Source organism: Lontra canadensis, unplaced genomic scaffold (assembly GCF_010015895.1).
Source record: "Lontra canadensis isolate GAN:19392208 unplaced genomic scaffold, GSC_riverotter_1.0 scaffold41, whole genome shotgun sequence".
In the NCBI taxonomy this organism is placed as follows: domain Eukaryota; kingdom Metazoa; phylum Chordata; class Mammalia; order Carnivora; family Mustelidae; genus Lontra; species Lontra canadensis.
The window spans coordinates 17,262,329-17,284,200 of NW_022631035.1; the positions used below are offsets into that span (position 1 = coordinate 17,262,329).

General features: G+C 39.9%; 1 protein-coding gene and 1 long non-coding RNA gene across 7 annotated transcripts in view; one reads left to right on the forward strand and one right to left on the reverse strand.

Annotated features, from left to right (window-relative positions):
* Nucleotides 1-19,740, forward strand: part of LOC116875444 (leucine-rich repeat-containing protein 37A2-like) — a 49,833-nt gene extending 30,093 nt beyond the window's left edge. For 2 of the 5 annotated variants that reach the window (XM_032870968.1, XM_032870965.1), the window contains 7 exons: nt 9,295-9,413; nt 11,398-13,211; nt 13,606-13,710; nt 17,686-17,735; nt 19,072-19,126; nt 19,208-19,350; nt 19,451-19,739. In XM_032870968.1, the coding sequence (XP_032726859.1) occupies nt 9,295-9,413; nt 11,398-13,211; nt 13,606-13,710; nt 17,686-17,735; nt 19,072-19,126; nt 19,208-19,350; nt 19,451-19,553 (2,389 nt within the window). In that variant the 3' untranslated portion in view covers nt 19,554-19,739. Of the gene's footprint in view, nt 1-9,294; nt 9,414-11,397; nt 13,212-13,605; nt 13,711-17,685; nt 17,736-19,071; nt 19,127-19,207; nt 19,351-19,450 lie in introns of all 5 variants that reach the window. The other 3 variants (XM_032870970.1, XM_032870969.1, XM_032870966.1) reach the window with 2 other exon arrangements.
* On the reverse strand, nt 255-20,576 carry LOC116875446. Of its 2 annotated transcripts, none has more exons than XR_004384191.1 (4): nt 20,355-20,576; nt 15,399-15,628; nt 14,039-14,127; nt 255-289 (listed from the first exon to the last, which is right to left on the reverse strand). It is a non-coding gene; the product is annotated as an uncharacterized LOC116875446 (long non-coding RNA). The 2 variants fall into 2 exon arrangements; XR_004384190.1 differs by having other exon boundaries at nt 14,588-15,628.
* Nucleotides 20,577-21,872: the final 1,296 nt, after the last annotated feature.

Sequence of the window (21,872 nt, forward strand, 5' to 3'; positions counted from 1 at the left end):
GGGGCTCACACTGTGTGTGGAGGCTGCTTCAGATCCTCTCTCCCTGTTCCTCTCCCTGCCCCTCCCCACCCCCATATGCCCACGCGTGCAGTCTCAACAACAAACTACTTACCTGTTTTCTAAGGTGGATGCATCAGGGGCACCCGGGTGGCTCAGTGGGTTAAAGCCTCTGCCTTCATGATCCCAGGGTCCTGGGATCGAGCCCTACATCAGGCTCTTTGCTCAGTGGAGAGGCTGCTTCCTCCTCTCTCTCTCTCTGCCTGCCTCTCTGCTTACTTGTGATCTCTGTCTGTCAAATAAATAAATAAAGTCTTTAAAAAAAATAAAGTGGATGCATCAGTTTGCATTCCAACCAGCAGCATATGAGATCTTCACCTTATATTTCAGTTAAAAATTTTTTAGACTTTCTTGTAGGTATGTATGTAGCTGTATCTCATTGTGGCTTTAACTGCATTTCTCTTAACAGCTCATGATGTTGACTGTCTATTCATGTACAGACAGCTTTTTAAATGATGTGTCTGTTCAAAACCGTTTTTCTTCTCCTTTCCTTTTTTTTAAAAGATTGATTTATTTATCTTAGAGAGAGTAAGTGAGTGTGGTAGGGGAGAGGCAGACAGAGATGGAGAGAGAGAATCTCAAGCAGACCCCGACGGAGCATGAAGCCTGACTCAGGGCTCAACCCCACAAGCCCGAGGCCATAACCTGAGCCAAAATCAAGAGTCAGACACTCAACCAACTGAGCCATCCTGGCATGCCCAAATCCAATTTTTAATTCTGGAAAAAGTCTTTTCTTTCTCTCAGATAGATGTTTAGCAAATTTCTCCCAGGTGGTAGCTTGTCTCCATTCTGTTTTATCTCTGAAGACCAGAAGTTTTTAATTTTTAAATTTTGATGAACTCATCTATTTTACCTATCTTCCCACCCCCTGTCCTCTCTGGTAACCATCAGTTTGTTCCCTATAATCAAGAGTCTGTTCCTTGATTTGTCTCTCTCTTTCTCTCTCTTATTTCCCCTTTGCTCATTTTTTGTTGTTGTTTCTTAAATTTCACATAAGAGTGAGACCATATGGTATTTGACTTTCTCTGACTGACTGACTTCACTTACATTACACTCTCTCGCTCCATCCATGTTGTTGCAGATGGCAAGATTTCATTCTTTTTATGGCTGAATAATATTCTGTGTATATGTATGTATGTGTGTGTGTGTGTGTGTGTGTGTGTGTGTGTATAACTCCTAGGATATTCTGGGATATATATATCCTAGGATCCTAGTACATTTTATACATATATGTGTGTGTGTGTGTGTGTGTGTGTGTATCACATCTTTATCCATTCATCTGTCAATGGGTTACTTCCATAATTTGGCTATTGTAAATAATGCTGCAATAAGCATAGAGGTATGTGTATTGCTTTGAATTAGTGTTTTTGTATTCTTTGGTTAAATACCCAGAAGTGCAAATTACTGGATCATAGAGTAGATCTATTGATTTTTGTGAGGAACCTCTGTACTGTCCTCAGTGGCTGCATCAATTTGCATTCCCACCAACAGTGCACAAGGTTCCCATTTCTCCATATCCTCACTAAAATGTGTTGTTTGTGTTTTTATTTTATTTTGGTTTTTATTTGTTTTTATTTTATTTTATTTTATTTTGTTTTTATTTGAGCCATTTTGACAGAGGTCTCATTGTGGTTTTGATTTACATTTCCCTGATGACGAGTGATGTTGAACATCTCTTCATGTGTCTGTTGACCATCTGTAGGTCTTTTTCTTTTTTAAGATTTTATTTATTTATTTATTTGACAGAGAGAGAGATCACAAGTAGGCAGAGAGGCAGGCAGAGAGAGTGGGGGAAGCAGGCTCCCTGCTGAGCAGAGAGCCCGATGCGGGGCTTGATCCCAGGACCCTGAGATCATGACCTGAGCCAAAGGCAGAGGCTTAACCCGCTGAGCCACCTAGGTGCCCCTAATTCAGGCATTCTTAATTTGGGATTTGTGAATGGTTTTCATGAATGTCCTAGAATTATATTCAGTATTAAACATAATTGTATTTTTTTAAAAAACATTTTATTTATCTGTTTGACAGAGAAAGAGATCACAAGTAGGCAGAGAAGCAGGCAGAGAGAGGGGGAGAAGCAGGCTCCCCGCCAAGCAGAGAGCCCGATGTGGGGCTTGATCCCCAGGACCCTGAGATCATGACCTGAGCCAAAGGCAGAGGCTTAAACCACTGAGCCACCCAGGCACTCCAGGTCTTCTTTTTTAAAGATTTTATTTATTTGAGAGAGAGCACAAGCAGGGGGAGGGGCAGAGGGAGAGGGAGAAACAGACTCCCTGCTGAGCAGGGAGCCCCACATGGGGCTCAATCCCAGGACCCTGGGATCATGCTCTGAGCTGACAGTGGATGACTAACCAACTGAACCACCCAGGCACCCTTGTGTGTCTTCTTAGGAGAAATGTCTCTTCATGTCTTCTGCCCATTTTAAACTGGATTATTTGGGGGGTTTTTTGGTGTTGAATTGTATAAGTTCTTTATACATTTGGAAACTAAACCTTTATTGAATATGTCACTTGCAAATATCTTCTCAGATTCAGTAGGTTGTCTTTTAGTTTTTTGGTAGTTTTCTTTACTATGCAGAAGCTTTTTATTTTGGTGTAGTCCCAATAGGTACTTTTGCTTTTGTTTCCCTTGCCTCAGGAGACATATTTAGAAAAATGTTGCTAAGGCCAATGTCAGAGAAATTACTGCTTGTGTTCTCTTCTAGGATTTTTATGGTTTCAGGTCTCACATTTAGTTCCTTAATCCATTTTGAGTATATGGTGTAAGAAAGTGGTCCAGTTTCATTCTTTTGCACATAGCTGTCCGGTTTTCCCAACAACATTTATTGAAGAGACTGTCTTTCCCATCGCATATTCTTGCCTCCTTTGTCAAAGATTAATTGACCATATAATTTTGAGTTTGCTTCTGGGCTTCTATTCTGTTCCATTGATCTATGTGTCTATTTTTGTGCCAGTTTTGATTACGAGAGCTAGGTAATATAACTTGAAATGTGGAATTGTGATACCTTCAATTTGGTTTTTCTTTTTTGCTTTGGCTATTCTGGGGGTCTTTTGTGGTTCCACACAAATTTTATGATTGTTCTAGTTCTGTGAAAAATGCTGTTGGAATTTTGATAGGGATTAAATTAAATCTGTAGATTGCTTTGGGTAGTAACCATAGATCATCTTTCTGTTACTAAAAATTAGTTTGCATTTTCTAGAATGTTATCTAAATGGAATAATGTGGCAAATACTCTTTTCTAACTGGCTTCTTTCATTCACCATGATTATTTTGATTCATTCATGTTGTTATGTGTATCAATAATTCATTTTCATTGCTGAATAGTATTCCATTATATGGGTGTGCCACAATTTATCTGCTCACCATTGGTGGACATTTGAGTTGTTCCAATTTTTGGCTATTAAAAATAAAGCTTCTATGATTATGCATGTATAAGTCTTTGTATGGATACATACTTTCATTTCTCTTGGAGCAAATACCTGGAAGTAGAATGGCTGGTTCATATGGTAAGTGGGTGTTTAAGTTTTTAAAAAAATATTTTCCACAGTGGTTGTACCATTTTACATTCCTACCAACAGTGTATAAGGGCTCCATTTTCTTCACATTTTTGCTAATACTTGCTATAGTAAGTGTTTTTAATTTTAGACAGTTTAATAGGTATTTAGTGGCTTTTGTTTGTGTGTGGCTTTTATTTGCATTTCCTTTATGATTAATGATGTCAAATATCTTTTCATAAGCTTATTTGCCTTTCGGCTGTATTACTGAATTTTGAGAGTTCTTCATATGGTCTGGAAACAAGTCCTTTATCAAATAAATTTACTATGTAATTTACTATGTATTTTCTCCCATTTTGTGGATTATTTTTTGTTCTCTTAAGAGTGTGTTTTGCAAGGTAGAAATTCTTAATTTTTATGGGGTCCAGTTTATCCATTTTTTTTTCTTTTGTGGGCTATGCTCATGGTGTCATATCTAAGAAATCCTGCCCAACTGAAAGTCATAAAGCTTTTTCTCCTGTATTTTCTTTTAGACATTTTATAGTTTTAGATTTTACATTTCAATCTTTGAACCAATTTGAGTTCATTTCTGTATGAAATGAACTATGGTTACTACACAAAGCAATCTACAGATTTAATTTAATGGCTTGGATTGATGTTTGCTTTTTTGCCTATGGATATCCAATTGTTCCAGCACCATTTGTTGGAAAGACTATCCTTTCTCCATTCATCTGCCTTGGAACCTGAAAATAAATTGTCTGTATCTCTCCTTCTGGACTTCCATTCTGTGTCTTTGATCTGTTTGTCTAAATTTACACTAATATCACAAAGCCTTGAAAGTGTATCTTCATAAGTCTTGTAATCAGGTAACATTAGTCCTCCAACTTTGTTCTTCTTTTTCAAAGCTGTTTTGGCTATTCTAAGAGCTTTACATTTCTATATGAATTTTAAGAATTAGCTTGCCAAATCTACAGAAAGTTCTGCTGGGATTTTGATCTGTAGACAAATTTGGGGAGAAGTGATATCTTAACAATACTGAATCTTCTGATCCATGAACCCTTTATAGCTCTTCATTTATTTAGGTCTTCTTTAATTTTTCCCAGGAATATTTTATAGTTTTCAGTGTGCAAGCCTTTTACATCTTTCCCAATTTATTCTAAGTATTTTATACTTTTGATGTTAATATAAGTAATATTTCTTAAAATGTCAACTTCCAATTGTTGATTGCTAGGTATTAGAGATAAATTAATTTTTATATATTGATCTTTTATCCTGAAAACCTGATAAACTCACTTATTAGTTCTAGAAAACTATTTATAGATTCCATCAGGTTTTCCACATAGATAATCATTTTATCTGCAAATATAGTTTTGCTTCTTCCTTTCCATTTTGAATACATTTCTTTTTCTTGCTGTATTGCACTGACTGGAACCTTCAGTGCAATATCAAATAGAAGTAATGAGAGAAGACATCCTTGCCTTTGTCGTGATCTTGAAGAGAAAGCACTTGTCTTTTGCCATTCAATATGATTTAGGTTTTTTTGTAGAAGTCTTTTATCAAGATGAAGAAATTTCCTTCCATTCCTAGTTTGCCAAGCATATTTTTTAATTGGTAATCAGGAATGGGTATTAGATTTTTCAGATACTTTTTTCCACCTATTACAATGATTGTATGATTTTTTTTTTTTAGTTTATTCAGTTGGGTAAATTACACTGATTTCCAAATATTAAACCAATCTTGCAATCCTGAGATAAACCCCACTTTGTCATGATATAACATCTTTTCATATATTGTTGGATTTGATATAATAAAATTTTGTTTAGAGTTTTGTTATCTGTGTTCATGAGAGATAATTGGTCTGTTTTTTTTTTTCTTGTAATGTCTTTGTCTAGTTTTGATAAAGCAAAAGTTGGCCTTAAAAATGAGTTGAGAAGTAGCCCCTTCTCTTCAGTTCTCTGATAGAGTTTGTCTAGAATTGGCATTATTTCTTCCTTAAATGTTTGGTAGAATTCACCAGTGAAGCCACGTGGGTTTGAAGCGTTCTTTGTGAGAAGGTTGTAAACTACACACTCTGTTTCTTTAAGTTACCATTTTACTTTAAGTAACTTAAAGTTATCTTTAAGTTGCTATTTAAGTTACATATTTATTTTTGAGTAGTTCATGTCTTTTAAGAAATCTGTCCATTTCATCTTGAACTTATTGACATAAATTATTTTATAATATTCCTTTATTCTTTTAACATATGTAAAATTCATACTGATGTCACCTCTGTCATTTCTTTTTTTTTTTAAGATTTTACTTATTTATTTGACAGACGGAAATCACAAGTAGGCAGAGAGGCAGGCAGAGAGAGAGGAGGAAGCAGGCTCCCTGCTGAGCAGAGAGCCTGATGGGGGCTGCAACCCAAGCCGAAGGCAGAGGCTTTAACCCCCTGAGCCACCCAGGTGCCCCACCCCTGTCATTTCTGATATTGATAATTTGTGTCTTCTCTTATCTTTTCTAGGTCAATATGGCTAGAGGTTTATCAATTTTATTTACCTTCTCTAAAAACTGTCTTTCCATTTCACTGACCTCTCTATTTTCCTGTTTTCCATTTTCTGCATTTCTGCCTTGATTGTTATTATGCTATTCCTTCTCCTTACTCAGTGATTAATTTTCTTTTCTTTTTCTACTTTCTTAAAAGTGGATGCTAGGGAAGCTGAACACTGTGTTAGCAACATCCCATATGTTGATATGTTTTCAGTTTTAGTCAATACAAAATAGTTCTTAATTTCCCTTTTGATTTCTTTGATGCACAGGATTACTTAGAAAGTAATTAATTAATTAATTAATTAATTGGAAAAAAGTATCTGAAAAATCTAATACCCATTCCTGATTACCAATTACAAAAAAATAAGCTTGGCAAACTAGGAATGGAAGGAAACTTTTCCAACTTGATAAAAGACTTCTACAAATTGTTTAGTTTCCAAATATTTGGAGATTTTGAAAAATCTTTAAAAATCTGTTAATTTCTAATTTAATTCCATTGTGGTCACAGAACATATGTTGAATGACTGAAATCTTAAACTTACTGAGGCTTGTTTTATAGCCATGAATTCTGGTAATAGATGAGATAATGGTCTATTTTGGTAAATATTATGTGTCTACTTGGAAAAAAAAAAAACATGTATTCTGATTTTGGGTGGAGTGTTCTATAAATGTCAATTAGATCAAGTAGGTTGATAGTGTTGTTCAAGTCTGCTATATCTTTACTGATTTTTTAATATTTTTTTTCTGTCAATTGTTGAGAGAGGGATATTGAAATCTCCAACTATAATTGTGTATTTATTTGTTTCTCTTTGCCATTCTCCTTGATATATTTTGAAGTTCTGTTATCAGATGGATAAATTTTTAGGTTATTTCTTTTTTTATTAGTTGACATTTCTATCATGATGGAATAATCTCCTTTATCCTTGGTAATATTCTTTGCTGAAATTGACTTTGTCTTATAGTAATATAGCCACTCAAGTTTTCTATTGATTCATGTTAGCATAGTATAATTTTTTCCATACTTATAACCTATTTATATCTTTCTATTGAAGATGTTTCTTGTAGACAGCATGTAGTTGGTTTGTGCTTTTTTATCTAGTGTGACAACTTTTTTAATTAGGGTGATTATACCATTTATATTTAATGTAATTATTTTTATGATTACATTTAAAGCTACTGTCTAATATTTTCTCTGTGCCCCATCTGTTCTTTGTTTCTTTTTTTTTTTCTTTTTCTTTCTGCTTTTGGATTGACTGAGTACATTTTATTATTTTATTTCTTTGCTAATTAGTTACAACTCTGGTTTTGTTATTTTATTGATTGCTTATTGGTTTGTAGTGTTCATCTTTAACTTATCATAGTCTATCTTCAAATGATATTATATGAATTCATGATTGGTATAAGAATCTTCCAATATATATGATACTTCCATTTCTCCCCTCCTGGGCCTTTGTGCTACTGCTTTCATACATTTTACTTTCAGTTATAAACAGCACACCATATTATTTTTTTTGTTTAAACAATAAGTTAACTCTTTTATTGAAGTATAGTTAATATAATATTAGTTTCCGATGTACAACATAGTGATTCAACAATTATATATGTTATGAAATGCTCATAGCATTAAGTGTATTACAGCATTATTGACTATATTCCCTACATTGTACTTTTCATCTGGTGACTTATTTATTTTATAATGGGAAGTTTTTACCTCTTAATCCTTTTCACCCATTTTGACTATATCCCCACCCTCTCTGCCTTAGCAACCATGTTTGTCCTCCATATTTATGAGTGTGTTTCTCTCTTTTTTATTGTCATTGTTTGTTCATTTGTTTTTTTTAAGATTCTACATATAAATGAAATCATATTATATTTGAATATTTACATAGTAAGAAATATCTTACATATTTACCTATGTAGTTACCAGTTCTAATGTTCTTCATTCTTTTGTGTGGATCCACCTTTCCATCTGGTATCATTTTCCTTCCACTTAAAAATATTTCCTTTAGCATTTCTACAGTGTAAGTCTACTAGTGATGAATTCTTTCAGCTTTTGTATGTCTCAGATGGTCTTTTTTTTTTTTTGCTTTTGTTTTTGAAAGATCTGGATATAGAATATTAGCTTGATAGTCAATGGGTCCCCTCTCCTCTTCACTGCTTTAAAGATGTTGCTCTACTGAGTTCCATTATTTCCAACAGGAGATATGTTGTCATTACTATCTTTGTTTCTCTATATGTTGTATGTGGTTTTTTTCCTTTGGCTGCTTTAAAGATTTTCTCTTTATTGATGGTTTTGAGCAGTTTGATTATGATGTGTCTTCGTGTAATTTTGTCTGTGTTTCTTGCGCTTAGAGTTTACTGACCTTTTTGGATTTGTGGTTTATTGGGTTTACCTGTTTGGAAAATTTTAGGGTATTATTTTTTCAAAATTTCTTATATTTCCTCTCCTTCAGGGTAAGTACACATATATTAGGCCACTTGAAGGGGTTACATGACTCACTGAGTTAAGTAGAGGCATGGGTTTTTTAGTTTGGGTTTTTTTAACATGTGAAATACAGTTATAACTTTTTAAAAAGATTTATTTATTTATTTGAGAGAGAGAAAGCAAGAGTGAGTGGGACAGAGGGAGAGAGAGCAAACTCCATGCTGAGCTAGGAGCTCAATGCGGGGCTCAATCTCATGACCTTGAGATCATGACCTGAGCTGAAACCAAGAGTGAGACACTTAGCCAACAACACCACCCAGGCACCCCAGTTACAACTTTTTATATGTCTTTGTCTGCTAATTGTAACATCTGTGTAGATTATTGGTTTGTTTTGATTGATTTATATCCCCAATACAGAACATATTTCAGACCTTTCAGACTCTTCTTAGAAGTCTACCCTCTTCCTGTGTGCTATCAACCCAAAGTGAGACTTTTGGGTTGGAAGGAGATACTTCTGAACTAAACTACTGATCAGTGTCACACAGTTCTCATCTCTATCTTACTCTAGGCATACCATACCCCCTACTGTCCTTACCTTTCTGTTGGGCACCTCTGTCCTGTCTATTTATTTATAATATTCTAGAGCAGCAGTAGGCCAACTGGTCCCTGCCCAATCATCCAGGCCATATGCCTCAAGAATTCCTTTTTGCACAGCCCTGTGCTGCCTGCCTCTTCTACCTACTCAAGTAACTCCTTTACCACTAATTTAATTACCTATGTTTCCATTTATAGGATTTTACCTAGTCGTATGGCCTGCTGTCTCTGTCAATTCAAAAATAATATTGAGGTTGTCTGCAAGACAGTCAAGCTGCATTGTGACAGTGAATGTATGACAAATGCCACACATTGTGGTGAGTCTAAATGCCTTATGATAAACTTATAAATTTATATTTAACTTTTTATTTTTAATCAACAATGATACAATTTTTAAGTAATGATGTCACTGCATTATTTTTATTCATTCAGAGTCAAATCCCTAAATCTCTCTTTAAAAAAAAAAAGAGTTATTTATTTGAGAGAGAGAGCATTCAAGTCGAGGAAGGGGCAGAGGGAGAAAATCTCAAGCAGACTCCCCGCTGAGTGCAGAGCCCAGTGTGGGGCTCAATCCCATAACCCCGAGATCATGACTTGAGCCAAAACCACGAGTCATACACTTGAGACACCCAAGTACCCTCAAATCCCTAAATTCCTAAGAACTACTCCTTTATTAAAAGTTAGATTCTCAATTACCTTATTAAATAATTACCCTCAAATGCAAAATTGTTCATATAGTGCATTACAGTTTGTAAACTGATATTATATGCATTACATCTCAGGTGCCCTTTGTCTTATAGGACAGAAAAAGATATATATTTTTTTATTTCGTTTATTTTTACAAGCTATATTATAAGAGTAAAAGTGATGCTGATTTATAAAAAAGTTGTATTCAGAGCCTGAGAGTTTCTGTTCCCTAACCAGAAGCTGCTACCTTCTAATGGAAGGAGAGGGCTCTTCTATTCTTGAACTGCCCAACTCTGAACTTGTTCTGAATCCTAAGCTTTTTTGTCCAAAAACACTCAGGTGTTAAGTATTTTTCTGTATACTATGTTTTATTGGCACTAACTTGATGACTTCCAAAATGTGCTTTTGCACCTGGATAGCTGGAATATGAGTCCCTATCAATGATCTATGGTACATCAGAAATAACACTGCTATTTCTGTAAATACAGTGTTGCTTATTTTTCAAAACAATTTTTTACCAATTCTATTACTCCCTTCTCCCTTAGAGTTGGGGAGAAGAGGCATGTTTAATCTCCTTTTACAGGTGAAGAAAACTGTGACCAGAGGTGTTAAGTGCTGTAGCCTAGCACTCAAGTGTCTTCTTGTTTTGGGCTCTCAGCAAGCCTATTGCTTCTTCTTTCTTGTGACCCTTATTACCTCCTCCTCTGACCCTCACCACCACCACTAAAAATACTTCTATTTCTTCTGGAAAAGAAACCCAGCTGCACAATGCTCTGCAGTATACACAGCGGCACACTTGACCTTCAGGTAGTTGGAAGCTCTGGATGATTCCCTAAGTAAACCTAGAAATATTAGAAATGAAAGTGAAATAAGCATCTGACTAACGTTTCTTTATCCCTTCTGCATTTTAAGACCTCAAGTATCATTCCCTTAATTTATTGAACATTCCACATTGGCATATCTCTCACACCTGGGAAATTTAACCTACATCCCAGATCCCTGCCCACGTTTAAACAAAGAGTCAGAGTAGGCATAGTGGGTTTTTTTCTGATTAGAGCTTATGTTATATGAACTGCAATATATGGGAGCGGGGACCAAGCAATGAATTGGTGGGTAGCTAGAGAAGGCATATCCAGGTGAGGACCTATAACAGGGGGTGCAGTCACGGGCATCTGTGATGGTAGTAAGAACACAAGCACACTGAAGAAAGGAAGGAGGACACCTCATGCTCCCTTTGCATCTGAAGCAGGACAGGATGGGGTATATAAATGCCAGGAGTCACTGTAGATCTGCGCACAGTTTAGCTGAGTGTCTTCCAGCCTTGACTTTTTTTGAGTCCCGATGGGCAATCAGGCCCTGGGGACCCCTGGAATTATCCCAAATATAGTTATTCACACTATGGAAGTTTCTGAGTAAATGTTTTTCAAAAAACATCCTTTTCTCCTTTTATTGTTGCCAGTCATAGATTCAAGTTTGAGTTTGTCTCCTCTCTAAATGGTACTCAAATATTTGCCGACTCTTAATTTTATTTGACTGGGATATAGGACTGTCAACTGACAAAAAGCTGTACTAGCAGTCTTTCATTATCAAAACTAGTCTCTTCTTTGTTGATAGATGAAGAAGTATCTATAAGGAATACAGAAGGCTCATTCATGAAGGTATTGAAAGCCCGGAAGAAGAGCACCAGTACTGAGCTGACTATTGAGCCAGAGAAGGCATCCTCAGACAAAAATAGTGTCAGTCTAGCCTTTATCAATGAGCAGCTAGACTTTAATGATGAAAGTGATGTTATTAGTGCGCTGAATTACATATTGCCTTATTTCTCAGAGGGAAATCTAGAAGATGTAGAATCAACATTATTACCATTCATTAAACTTCTGTTTTCAAATGCACAAGATGGAGACAAGCCCACGGGTCCCTTGACACACGACACAGGAAGCCTATCTCTTAAACCTGGACCCAACAATTCAACTTACAAAAATAAACTGAAGAAACTCTATTTTCTGGAAAATTTGTTAGATGCAGAAATTCAAGAAAAAATTGATGAGGTGAAAAAGAAAGAAAAAACTGCCATGCTTATACATTCCGGTCTTTTTGGTCCCAAATTTAAACGCCAGATCTTTCCAAAGAAATTGGAAACTGCCCAAGCACAGGAAGAGAGCCTCGCCAAGGCTGAGCATGTAGGGAAAAAGATGCTGAGAGTGAAAAAGGTCATCAAGGGCCCCAAGGGCCTACGGAAAAGGTACTTCAAAGAAATGAGCCGTCAGAGCAACCAGAGGAAACAGAATGCCCAGCCATTTGTGGAGAACATGGCCAAAGAAAGAAGGCTCGGGAGACCATCTCCAAGGGAGCTGGAGCAGCTTCACATGGCGCAGAGGCCCAAGAAATTAGTGGGAGACTCCTTCAATACAGAGCCTTCATTCATAAAGGAGCACAAGGCAGCAGTCTCTTCCTTCCTGAAACAATACTCGTTGGGCAGGCCTTCTGCCTCCACTGCTCCGAAATCCCTACCTGAGGTGAAAAACAAATCAAAAGACTTAACCTACACCATTTTTGTTTTAGAGGATGCAAATGCTAGAGTTAGGAATATGAAGGCTCCCAGACCAGTCTCACATTCCGGAAAGAAGTACATCTTTCATAAAACTCGCTCACGTGTGGTCCACAGAGAACCTAAGGCCAAACGCAATCGAAAATTCAAAAAGAAAAGTCCTCTCAGAAATAGACTGATGCTGGCAAAGAGGCCTCCATTCTCTGCAGTCAGGAGCCTCATAAATTCCCCCTCACGGGAGGCTTTTTCATCTTCAGGAGAAATGAGTTCTCAGGAAAATCCTTTTCCGGAATTATTTACTCTTTCAGAACCAATTAGGGAAAACACTACTGTGGAAAACACTACTGCGCAGAATGTTTTTGAAGAATCTATTTCTGCAGAAAATATGACTGTGCCAGAACAAACCCTCCCTGAATTCGGGAACCATGAGAATCTTCCCAGGGCACATTCTGCAGCAACCGGAGACAACTTTATGCCAACTGTTAAACAAATCAATGAAACACAATGGGAATACCACAACGTGGGCACCGAATTGCCCCCGAAGCCCACAGAGTTCACTGTGTCGAAGCACTCAGCCACAGGGGATCTATTTGAAATTCAGCTAAACCAGCAGCTACGGTCCCTTATCCCCAATAATGATGTGAGAAGGCTCATTTCTCATGTTATCCGGACTTTGAAAATGGACTGCTCTGAGACCCACGTGCAACTAGCCTGTGCCAAGCTCATCTCCAGAACAGGCCTCCTGATGAAGCTTCTCAGTGAGCAGCAAGAAGTAAAGGTGTCCAAAGCAGAGTGGGATACGGACCAATGGAAGACTGAGAACTATATCAACGAGAGCACAGAAGTCCAGAGTGAACAGAAAGGGCAGGAGTCAAGTGAGGTGAGGAAAACTCCTGAAACATGGGATCTGGACTTTGAGTCAGTTTAGGAAATGCCATGAACTCACCCAAGCCCAAAGACCAGGGGTGGCCTAGTCTGGGTCTTGTCTTGGCCAGGTAACGTTGGCTGAGACACATGACCTGCCACTTTGCTCATTTAGTGCCACTATCCCCCGGGTATATGAGAAGGGGACCTAATGTGCAAGATAAATAAATTTTTGAAGAAAATGCTGATAAGATTACATAACACCTTAGATTTGGTATGTTCCTTAAGACTCTGTAAACCACTCATCTGAAAGAATGGGGTTTTAGAGTAGCTGAAGAATAGTTAGCTTTTATCCTGTCTTTTTGTTTTCTAAAAAAAAAACCTGTCTTTTTTTTTTTTTTTTTTTTTAGCTCACAAAAGAAGTTCCAGGTTATGGCTATAACAACAAACTCATCTTGGCAATATCTGTGACTGTAGTAGTGATGATTTTGATTATAGTTTTCTGTCTCATTGAGGTAAGGACAACCATTAATTCAGATTTCCAGAATATCTTCTATCTTTATAATAGATTCAGAACCCACAAATTGAAAATCAAAGCCACTTTTCCACCTACTACTACTTGATATTCCTCTTCAGTCTGGAGGACTGAAATCTGCTTTGTTCCTTTACTGCCTAGTATATTCCAGGGAATTTTAAAAGAACCCCCCACTGCCAGGAGATCTGTGGATTGTAACCAAGGCAACAAGCCATTAGACTGTCTGAGACATTAAGTTTAAGAAGGCCAGAGTTGACACGATAGTAACATTTCTTCAACTCAAAATTATGTCGATTAGATGTACTCACCCATGAGTCTCAGACTGCCACTGATTTCTTTCCTTGGCTGAAATGATGACAGAGAAAGTCTCTCCGCCCTCCTGGAACCATCAGCCATCCTGGAAGAAAGGACACGACTTACAGATAAAAGTGTCATCTTGTTGATTCATTAGACTGACTTAGCAGCTTTCTCCTCCACTGTATAAGGTGTTGTGTGAATAGGTTCAAACACTGCAGCCCAAATCCTGCAGCAGGCTACCTCGAAGCACGTCAGATTTATAGTCTGCTGCGGGAGCTTGCCTGTTTACCTTTTCTTCAATCTTTTAATGACTTCTTCCTTTTCCCAACAGGCAGGTGCTAACATTTTTAAAAGAATGATTTAACAAGTTGACAGTCTTGACTTATCCCACCAATCCAAACTCATTTACCTTGTGTACCTTTTCTACTGTCCTAGCAGGCCTCCGTTCCAGCCAAAGCCACCCCTCACTGCACCCTAGTCACCCCATGCCCATTCCTGCTTTTGTCGGTGCCTTTGCCCATCTGAAATTCCCTCTTAATTCGCTCTGCCTGTGGAAGTACCATGAGTCTCAAAAGCCAACGCAAGTTCATCATTCTCCAAAAAGCCTTCCCTGAATTCTCCAGCCCTCCTGGTCCTAGTCCTTCTGTGAGATTTGTCACCATTTCTTAGGGTCCATATTGATGCATTCCCCTCCCTTGAAAACAATAATAAGGTAAATAACTTTTTAAAAGGCAGCTCCCCGAGAGAGAAACACCAAACATCAACACATGGAGCAGAGCAGAGCTATGTAAGCATCAAGTGGCTTCCTGGTTTATCGGACTTAAGTAAAAATGGACTGGATATATGAACTGCTAAAGAGAAACATGTCTGTCTGCAGGAAGGTTGGTCAGTAGAAAACCATAGAAATGGCGAGGAAGAGCCCACCATGGGCCGTGCCCATCCTAGGCTTCCCCAAGAGTGGAGATGGCCCCTCAAGCAGCATATGAGCGTTAAGCCCACTAGTGAGGCTGTGCCTGTTGGGGAGATGGATGGATCTGGCTACTTCAGTCCTTTCTGTCAAACACTGGATTCAGCTGGTTACTTTCCTTCTAATTCTCTTCTCACCAAGTAGCCTTCTAATTGTGTTTCAGTGCGCCATGGAGGCCAGTGTCCCCGGGAGCTAGTTCCCAACCGTGTAGACACAGATGCCCTATCTGCGGAGCAGATATATTTCCCATTGTCAAGTGATAATCTGGCATTCTGATTTTGATCCATCCTGGGGCACTGATAAAGTGAGATTGCCTCTACAGGAAGAAGTGAGTTTGCTTTTGTTAAGGACAGAGTCTGACTGCTGAGCCCAGGAGTCTAGGAACTGGCATGGGGTCAGCTTACCAAGGTCTCTGGGAAGATATATCACTGGCCATTGTCCAGATAGTACTCTCTGTATCTTCAGGTGGCCTGTGGCTGAAAGCCAAAGCTTTCAGGGAAGTTCTGTAAATTCCTATTGCTGTTTTTAATTTCTGCGTAGTTTAGCCTTTTGTTTGTATTTATGTGGTTGCATTATTTCCTCTCCTTATTTTGATGATGAGCTTTTGGAGGATGGAGACCATGCAGTGCTTTTCCTGTAGTAGACAATAATGGCGTTCAAAGGAAGAGAGATGAGGCATTATGTCGACTTCACAATGAGCAATAAGGCAGCCTAATATTTATTTGAAGTAGCATACAGAATCCAGCAATTGACAGACCCATGTGTTCCTAGGACTTTTGAAATGTTACCTTTTAGTATTCAAATCAGGGGAAGAAAAGAAGTAAATGGTAATAGAACAACTGCTTGATTATTTAGGAGGAAAATAATAGCAGAGCCTCATTTCTCACTTTAAACATATTTCAGTAAATGTAAAAAAAAAAAGAAAAGAACCCATAAAACTGTTAGAGGAAAACAGAAGCAATATTTTTATCATCTTGTGATGGGAAAGAGCTTTATGATCTGACACCACGGGCAGAAACCTTTGATAGATTTAATCCTCTTGTCTGTGACACCATTAGCAAACTTGGCACTGATCTATGCCAAGCATAGGAAGAATCTCCCACACCCGATTTAATCCCCACAACCCTGTGAGGATGATATTACCATCCTTCTTTGATACCTAACAGGGAATCAGCTTAAGGCCTCAGTGGCAAAACCCAAGGCAGAACCCTGTTTCGCCTGACTGCAAAGCCTGTGCTCCGGTTCCACTGTTTTGTCTCCTTAAAGATGAAAACACTGACAAATATTTAAAACATTGAAATTCAGTGAAAGCCACTAAAAGGGTTAATATATTTTTATAAATCAACAGGAAGACCAACAATCCAGGGGTGAAGGGGGCGAGGACTATGAAGAATGATGGGCAAGGACCGAATCTGTCAGTCCTCTCCTCATGCCTTCTGGCATGTGGGTCTTGTTCACGAGGCCTTTGTTGCCTCTCTACTGTTTTCTTCTATACTCTTATAACATTTGTTTTTATTTATATTTTTTAATATGTGTAGAATCTGTTTTGGTTTTGGGGATGGTTGAGGTAAGGGATCTAACTTTTTTTCACCCCCTGCATAAAGATCCAGTTACTTTAAAATCTTTCATTGAACGATTCATTCTTTCTTCACTGATCTAAAATACTATTTTTTATCTAGACTCAATCCAGTTTCTTTCCCTGTACCAGTATCACACTACGTACTTAATTCCAGTTGCTTTATAATAACATATTTTGATGTCTGGTAGGGTAAGCTCCTGCTCTTTGATCTTCTTTTTCTCATTTTGTAGCTAGGCTTGCATATTTTCTCCACCAAATGTCATCCGACCAGTTTTTGTTTAAAAAAAAAAAAAACTATCTTGGGATTTGAATAAGATTGCTTTGAATTTATAGGTTAATTTGAGGAGACCTGACATCTTTGCAATATTCTAGGAAGATGGTATCTCCCATCAGGTATTCATTTCTTCTTAATGTCCTTCAGAAGAGTTTTAATATTTTCATCTCATAGGTCTTACCCATTTTTTGCTATAAGTTTACTCCTAGGTACCTTATGCCTTTTATTGATATTGGAAATGGGATCATTCCTCCATTCATTGATTAGCTATTTATGGAATGTAGGATCACTATTGTGGTTTGCATGTTGAACTCTCCATTTTGTATCTAGCCATCTTATTGACTTCTCATACTTAAGTAAAATTTTAGTCAATTCTCCTGGGCCTCTCAGGTTGTTCATAATTTCATAGGCAAATATGTTTTGTTTCTTCCTAATACTTCATTTTTCCTACTTTGATTACATTGATTAGGACCTCCTCAACAATGATGAATAGTAGCCAGAATAATAGGCATCCCACTCTTGTCCTTGACTTTAAAACAATGCTGCTGCTTAGGTTTCTGGTAGAGACTTTTCTTTTCCTTCTTCTAAGAATTTTTATTAGGAATTATCTGTTGAATGTCATCTAAAACCACCAATAAAATGTATTGCCAACTGCACACAAGATCCCAAGTTAGGTATTGTGGAAGAGCAGAGGACTATTAAACAAACCAAATTCCTTTTCTCAAAAAAGTTATCATCTCATTGGCTAGCTAAGACCTAAAATACAAAGGAATGAAAAAGATTTGGATGCAGTGGTCATCGAGATGGGTAACTGTGATCATGTTTTCTTCCAAAACAGATTTATTCTCATAGAACAGCATCAGAGGAAGGTAAAGAAGGAAACTCAAGGTAAATATTAGTCTGGCAATTGTTAAAGTAGAATTTTAGAACTAGATTTTAGAACTCCTCTCTATTTCAGTCCCCTTATTTTACTCCCAGGACACCACCAAAGGCAGAAAGAACATTTATCTGGCCTAATGCTTTTTCTGGATCCAGCAAAATTAGCTCCCCAGCCAAACCTGAGTTAGGAGGAGACTGGCACAGAGCATCTGCTGGTCACCAGTCTTTTAAATAAAAGAGGGTGGTATGGGGAGGTGATGGTTCCTGCTGGTAGTGAGCATCAGGCCTTCTCAGAGGCTCCGGAAAAAGGGTAGGGAGGGCCACAAAATCTTGGGCAAAGAGGGCTAGTCTTCAAGGCTGATGGAAGGCAGAATATATGACTCCTTCCCCTAAAGTGGCAGGAAAACTTCCCTCTTCCTCCTCCTCCTGGTTTTCAAGTCCCCACTCACCATTCCCTTTGTACAGACCCCATAGAATTGTAACTGGGAGAGGCCTTAGATAATAGTTTGTCTCTTCCTTTTATAATAAGGAAATGGAGAAGAAGCAGGGGAAGGTAAATTGTCCCATGGTCATACTGCTAATGAGTGTCAGAAGATGGCTCCTTTCCAGCTGGGCACTCCCTCTCTGATTACACTGCCCTTGGGCTGTGAGCTACATTTTATGTCACTACTCAGTACGCACATACCGTAGAGATATGAGCAGTTTCTAAGACAAACTTACCATATACTCTCATTTTTTCTATACTGTTTGTATTCAAAAATAATATTTTGTGTTTTAGTGCTGGTTGTGACCTTTAAGCTCATTTCACGACTCATTCATCAGTGACAGCCTACAGTGTGAAAGGCAGTGAGCTAGATAACTTTGCTGGTTGGACTCAGGCATTTTCTTGGTGCAATTCAACTTGCAGGATAAAGCAACTAGGAAAATAGAAGCACCTCTCCTTCCCCCTCCCCAGCAAATGATGCCTATGAGATTGAGTGCATCGGGGACCACTGTAAAATGCTTCTGGAGAGAGTAAGGTGCTTATTCCATGCAGTTGCCCAGTTTGTTCACTGCATGAGGGCACTTGGCCAAGGTCCCAGGTGAGCGGGATGAAAATCCTGCCTGCATTCCATGTCGAGCCACATGCAAAGATCTCCCCAGAGACATTGTGGGGCTGTTATGGATAGATGTGGGAAAATTCTGGAAGCCCAACATGCTTGGGATTATTTTCAAGATCCCAGATCTGTGGTGATTTTGCTTCCTGTGATTCTGGACGGAGGTGTCCTAATAAGACCAGAGGTACACGTTGTGAGAGTTACGGAAAACGGCATGAGTCACTAATTGTGTGTGTATTTCCTCCAAGGGGCTTCTTTCGGTCTCTGCTGCGGAAGAGATGCTCATCCGAAAATGAGAATCAGGTAAATCTGAGCAGGATAAAGCCCCATGGCTGCAGAGAGCACGGGAAACGCAGAATTAACATCATCCTTTCTGTTTTCTAGGAGGGCTTTTTCTGGAGAAGGCGGCCACTTTGGCTTCGGGACATGTACAGACCTCTCAATGCCACACGCAAGAAAAACATGGCACAGAAGTTACACGACAAGGATTCTTCTGATGAGGATGAGATTTTCAACAAGGAACCAGGGTACCTGATTTACGACTCTTATCTCAAATGAGGAAACTATGAAAAGTTGAACTTTTCCTTTGCAGAGTAAAAGCCTTTGGCATTCTTCTCCTTTCGGCAGAGAGAAAAGTGAAGCCCCAGCAGAGAAGGCTCAGGCCACAGATTCGACTGCTGAAGAGCTGGGTGAGGAGAGTGAGACCGCCGCAGAGACCGTCACGGAGTGAGCCCATCCTGCCTCAGGCCGCCTACAGAGTTTATTTTCTGATATTGGCTTCTCAGCGTTGCTTGTAAAATACTTATTTTTCTCATATTAAAAGGTATAAGTTCATAACCAATTCTAGCCACGTGGTAAGGAATTAAAATGGAACCAGTTAAACATGTATTATTGAGAGAACAGGGGCCACGGGCACGAGGAGCAGGACTGAAGCTAGAATCCCTCGTGGGCGCCGGCGTCCTGCCTGAGGAGCGGCACGGGCAAAGGAGGATGAAGAGGGGTGTCTCTCCCTCATTTCCCTGATCAAATCAGTCTCTGGAAACCGGAAAACATATCTTCAGCGGGTGTAGACTGGGTAATTAAATCAATGAGCAGTTCATTCTGGTGCTCTCTTCCCTGGCTCACCAAGTCGCAGTAATTCACAACACACTTGACCTCTTGCCCAAAGAAGATCATCTATTTCTGGCGCCTCCCGTAAGGGCTTTGGCATTGCCAGAATATTTGAATCACCGAGCCTAGCTCCACGGCAGGCCTAAACCCTAACTTCCTTCCCAAGTGCGCAATCTCGTGCACAAAATGTGTGCCCTGTCTTGGCAAGTAGAGGGTTCTTCACCCTTCGAAGGGAGTAGATAATTCACATTGGGGGTTTTTTGGTTTGTTCTCTTAAAAAAAAAAAAAAATCCCAACCCTTGGGTAGCTGGCAGGGAGGGGCTGAGGGCTAGGGTAAAGAAGAATGTGTGAGAGCAGTAATTACCCAAGACTGCCCTCCTCAGTCCTTGATTTCAGAAAACATAGTGTTGGGGCCACTTACCCATTCGCATGTATGGCCCTCGCGTCTCCTGACCCCACTGAGGGTCAGATGTGCGCTGCTTGGCTCTCTCCAGCGCAGCCCAGCACCAGACCTACCACCATCTTCCTCACCAACACCGATCACAGCCGCATGATTCCAGGGGATAACGCGGTGCAATCTTTGGAAAAGGCAAGAATTCCTCCACTCCTGAGATGCCTGGGTGGTTCGATTGGTGAAACGGTCAACTCTCGGTTTCAGCTCAGGTCATGATCGATGTCCGTACACATAACTGGTGCTCATCACTGTGGTGGCTGGCGCTGGTGAACGTCGGGGACTGGGGGATCACATGGCTAGCTTTCAGGTGACTTTACCAGCTGGTTTCCAGAGATCCAAAGCTGCTGCTGTCCCTCAAAAGACTGCTGAGGTCACAGCAGCGCCCCAAAGTCCCCAGCCAGGTGACTAGCGGGGAGCATGGAGTCCCGCATGCAGCCTGCGCATCTGCCCCTGCAGACGAGGACAGAATGGCTTCCAGCTCCTTGTCACCTCCCAGATTTCACACAGGTACGCTGTACTGGCAGAACTCTGCTCTCAGGGGAATCTGTGAAACCTGGTTCGTGGGCTTCCAGCACTTTAAGGGAGGCTAGGGTTCTACTAGGGATGTGGCCACGAGCTGCTCAAAACTATGTTTGTGTTTGTGTTCAAGTCTTCACAGGCCAAGCCGAGCTGAATGAAGATGAGGGCTCGGAGGAGGCTGGCTAGCATCTAGAGAAAGAGAGAATCTGTCGCCCTCAAGACCCACATGCCCCACCCCTCCTGAGCCTGTCTCCGAGAGAGAGGGGCCACTCTCACAAGCCTTCTTATGCTCACCAAACTACTGAAGTAGGGCAAAGAGAGCCGGGAGCTGGCAGAAGCAGAGGTTCTCCAGCTTCGTCAGGACTGCAGGTCAGCAGGGATTTGAGGGCGGGAGGGCAGGGCAGGGCAGGGCAGACTGAAGATGACCAGAAGGCTCCACCAGGTTCTTACCGTTGGAGTCCCAGAAGGTCACACTGGCTGGTGGCCGCCCCCATGGAAGACAGGGCCTCTTGGTCCTGGGGCACACCAGGCACAACCAGCTCTGGTCCTAGTGGGGGTAAGATGTTGCTGAGACCTGGGAGATGGCGGTGGAGCACCCCTGGGGGTGGAGGTGGGGAGCACCCTCCTTCAAGAAGAGGAGAAGTCCTAGAGGCCTGAAGCGGAAGCGGAACCGTGCTTCAAGGTAAGGCTTTCTGCATTTCAGGCTAGCGCTGGAGAGGGGTCTGGCACCACACCATGGACGGTTCCAGCTTCCAGGGCCAAAGTAAATTGAGACTTCAACCTGCGAACAGCATAAAGACTTCACATGGATGTGGGCGACACCCCAGAATGGTGGAGCCACCAAACAGTAGGAGCCTGGCTCCCTGACACGTGACCCACCAAACCAGCCCAGACTGCTGTGCTTAACCAGATGATTACATGAGAGAGCAATAAGCTTCTTTTTATCTACCACATGACTGTGTTGGG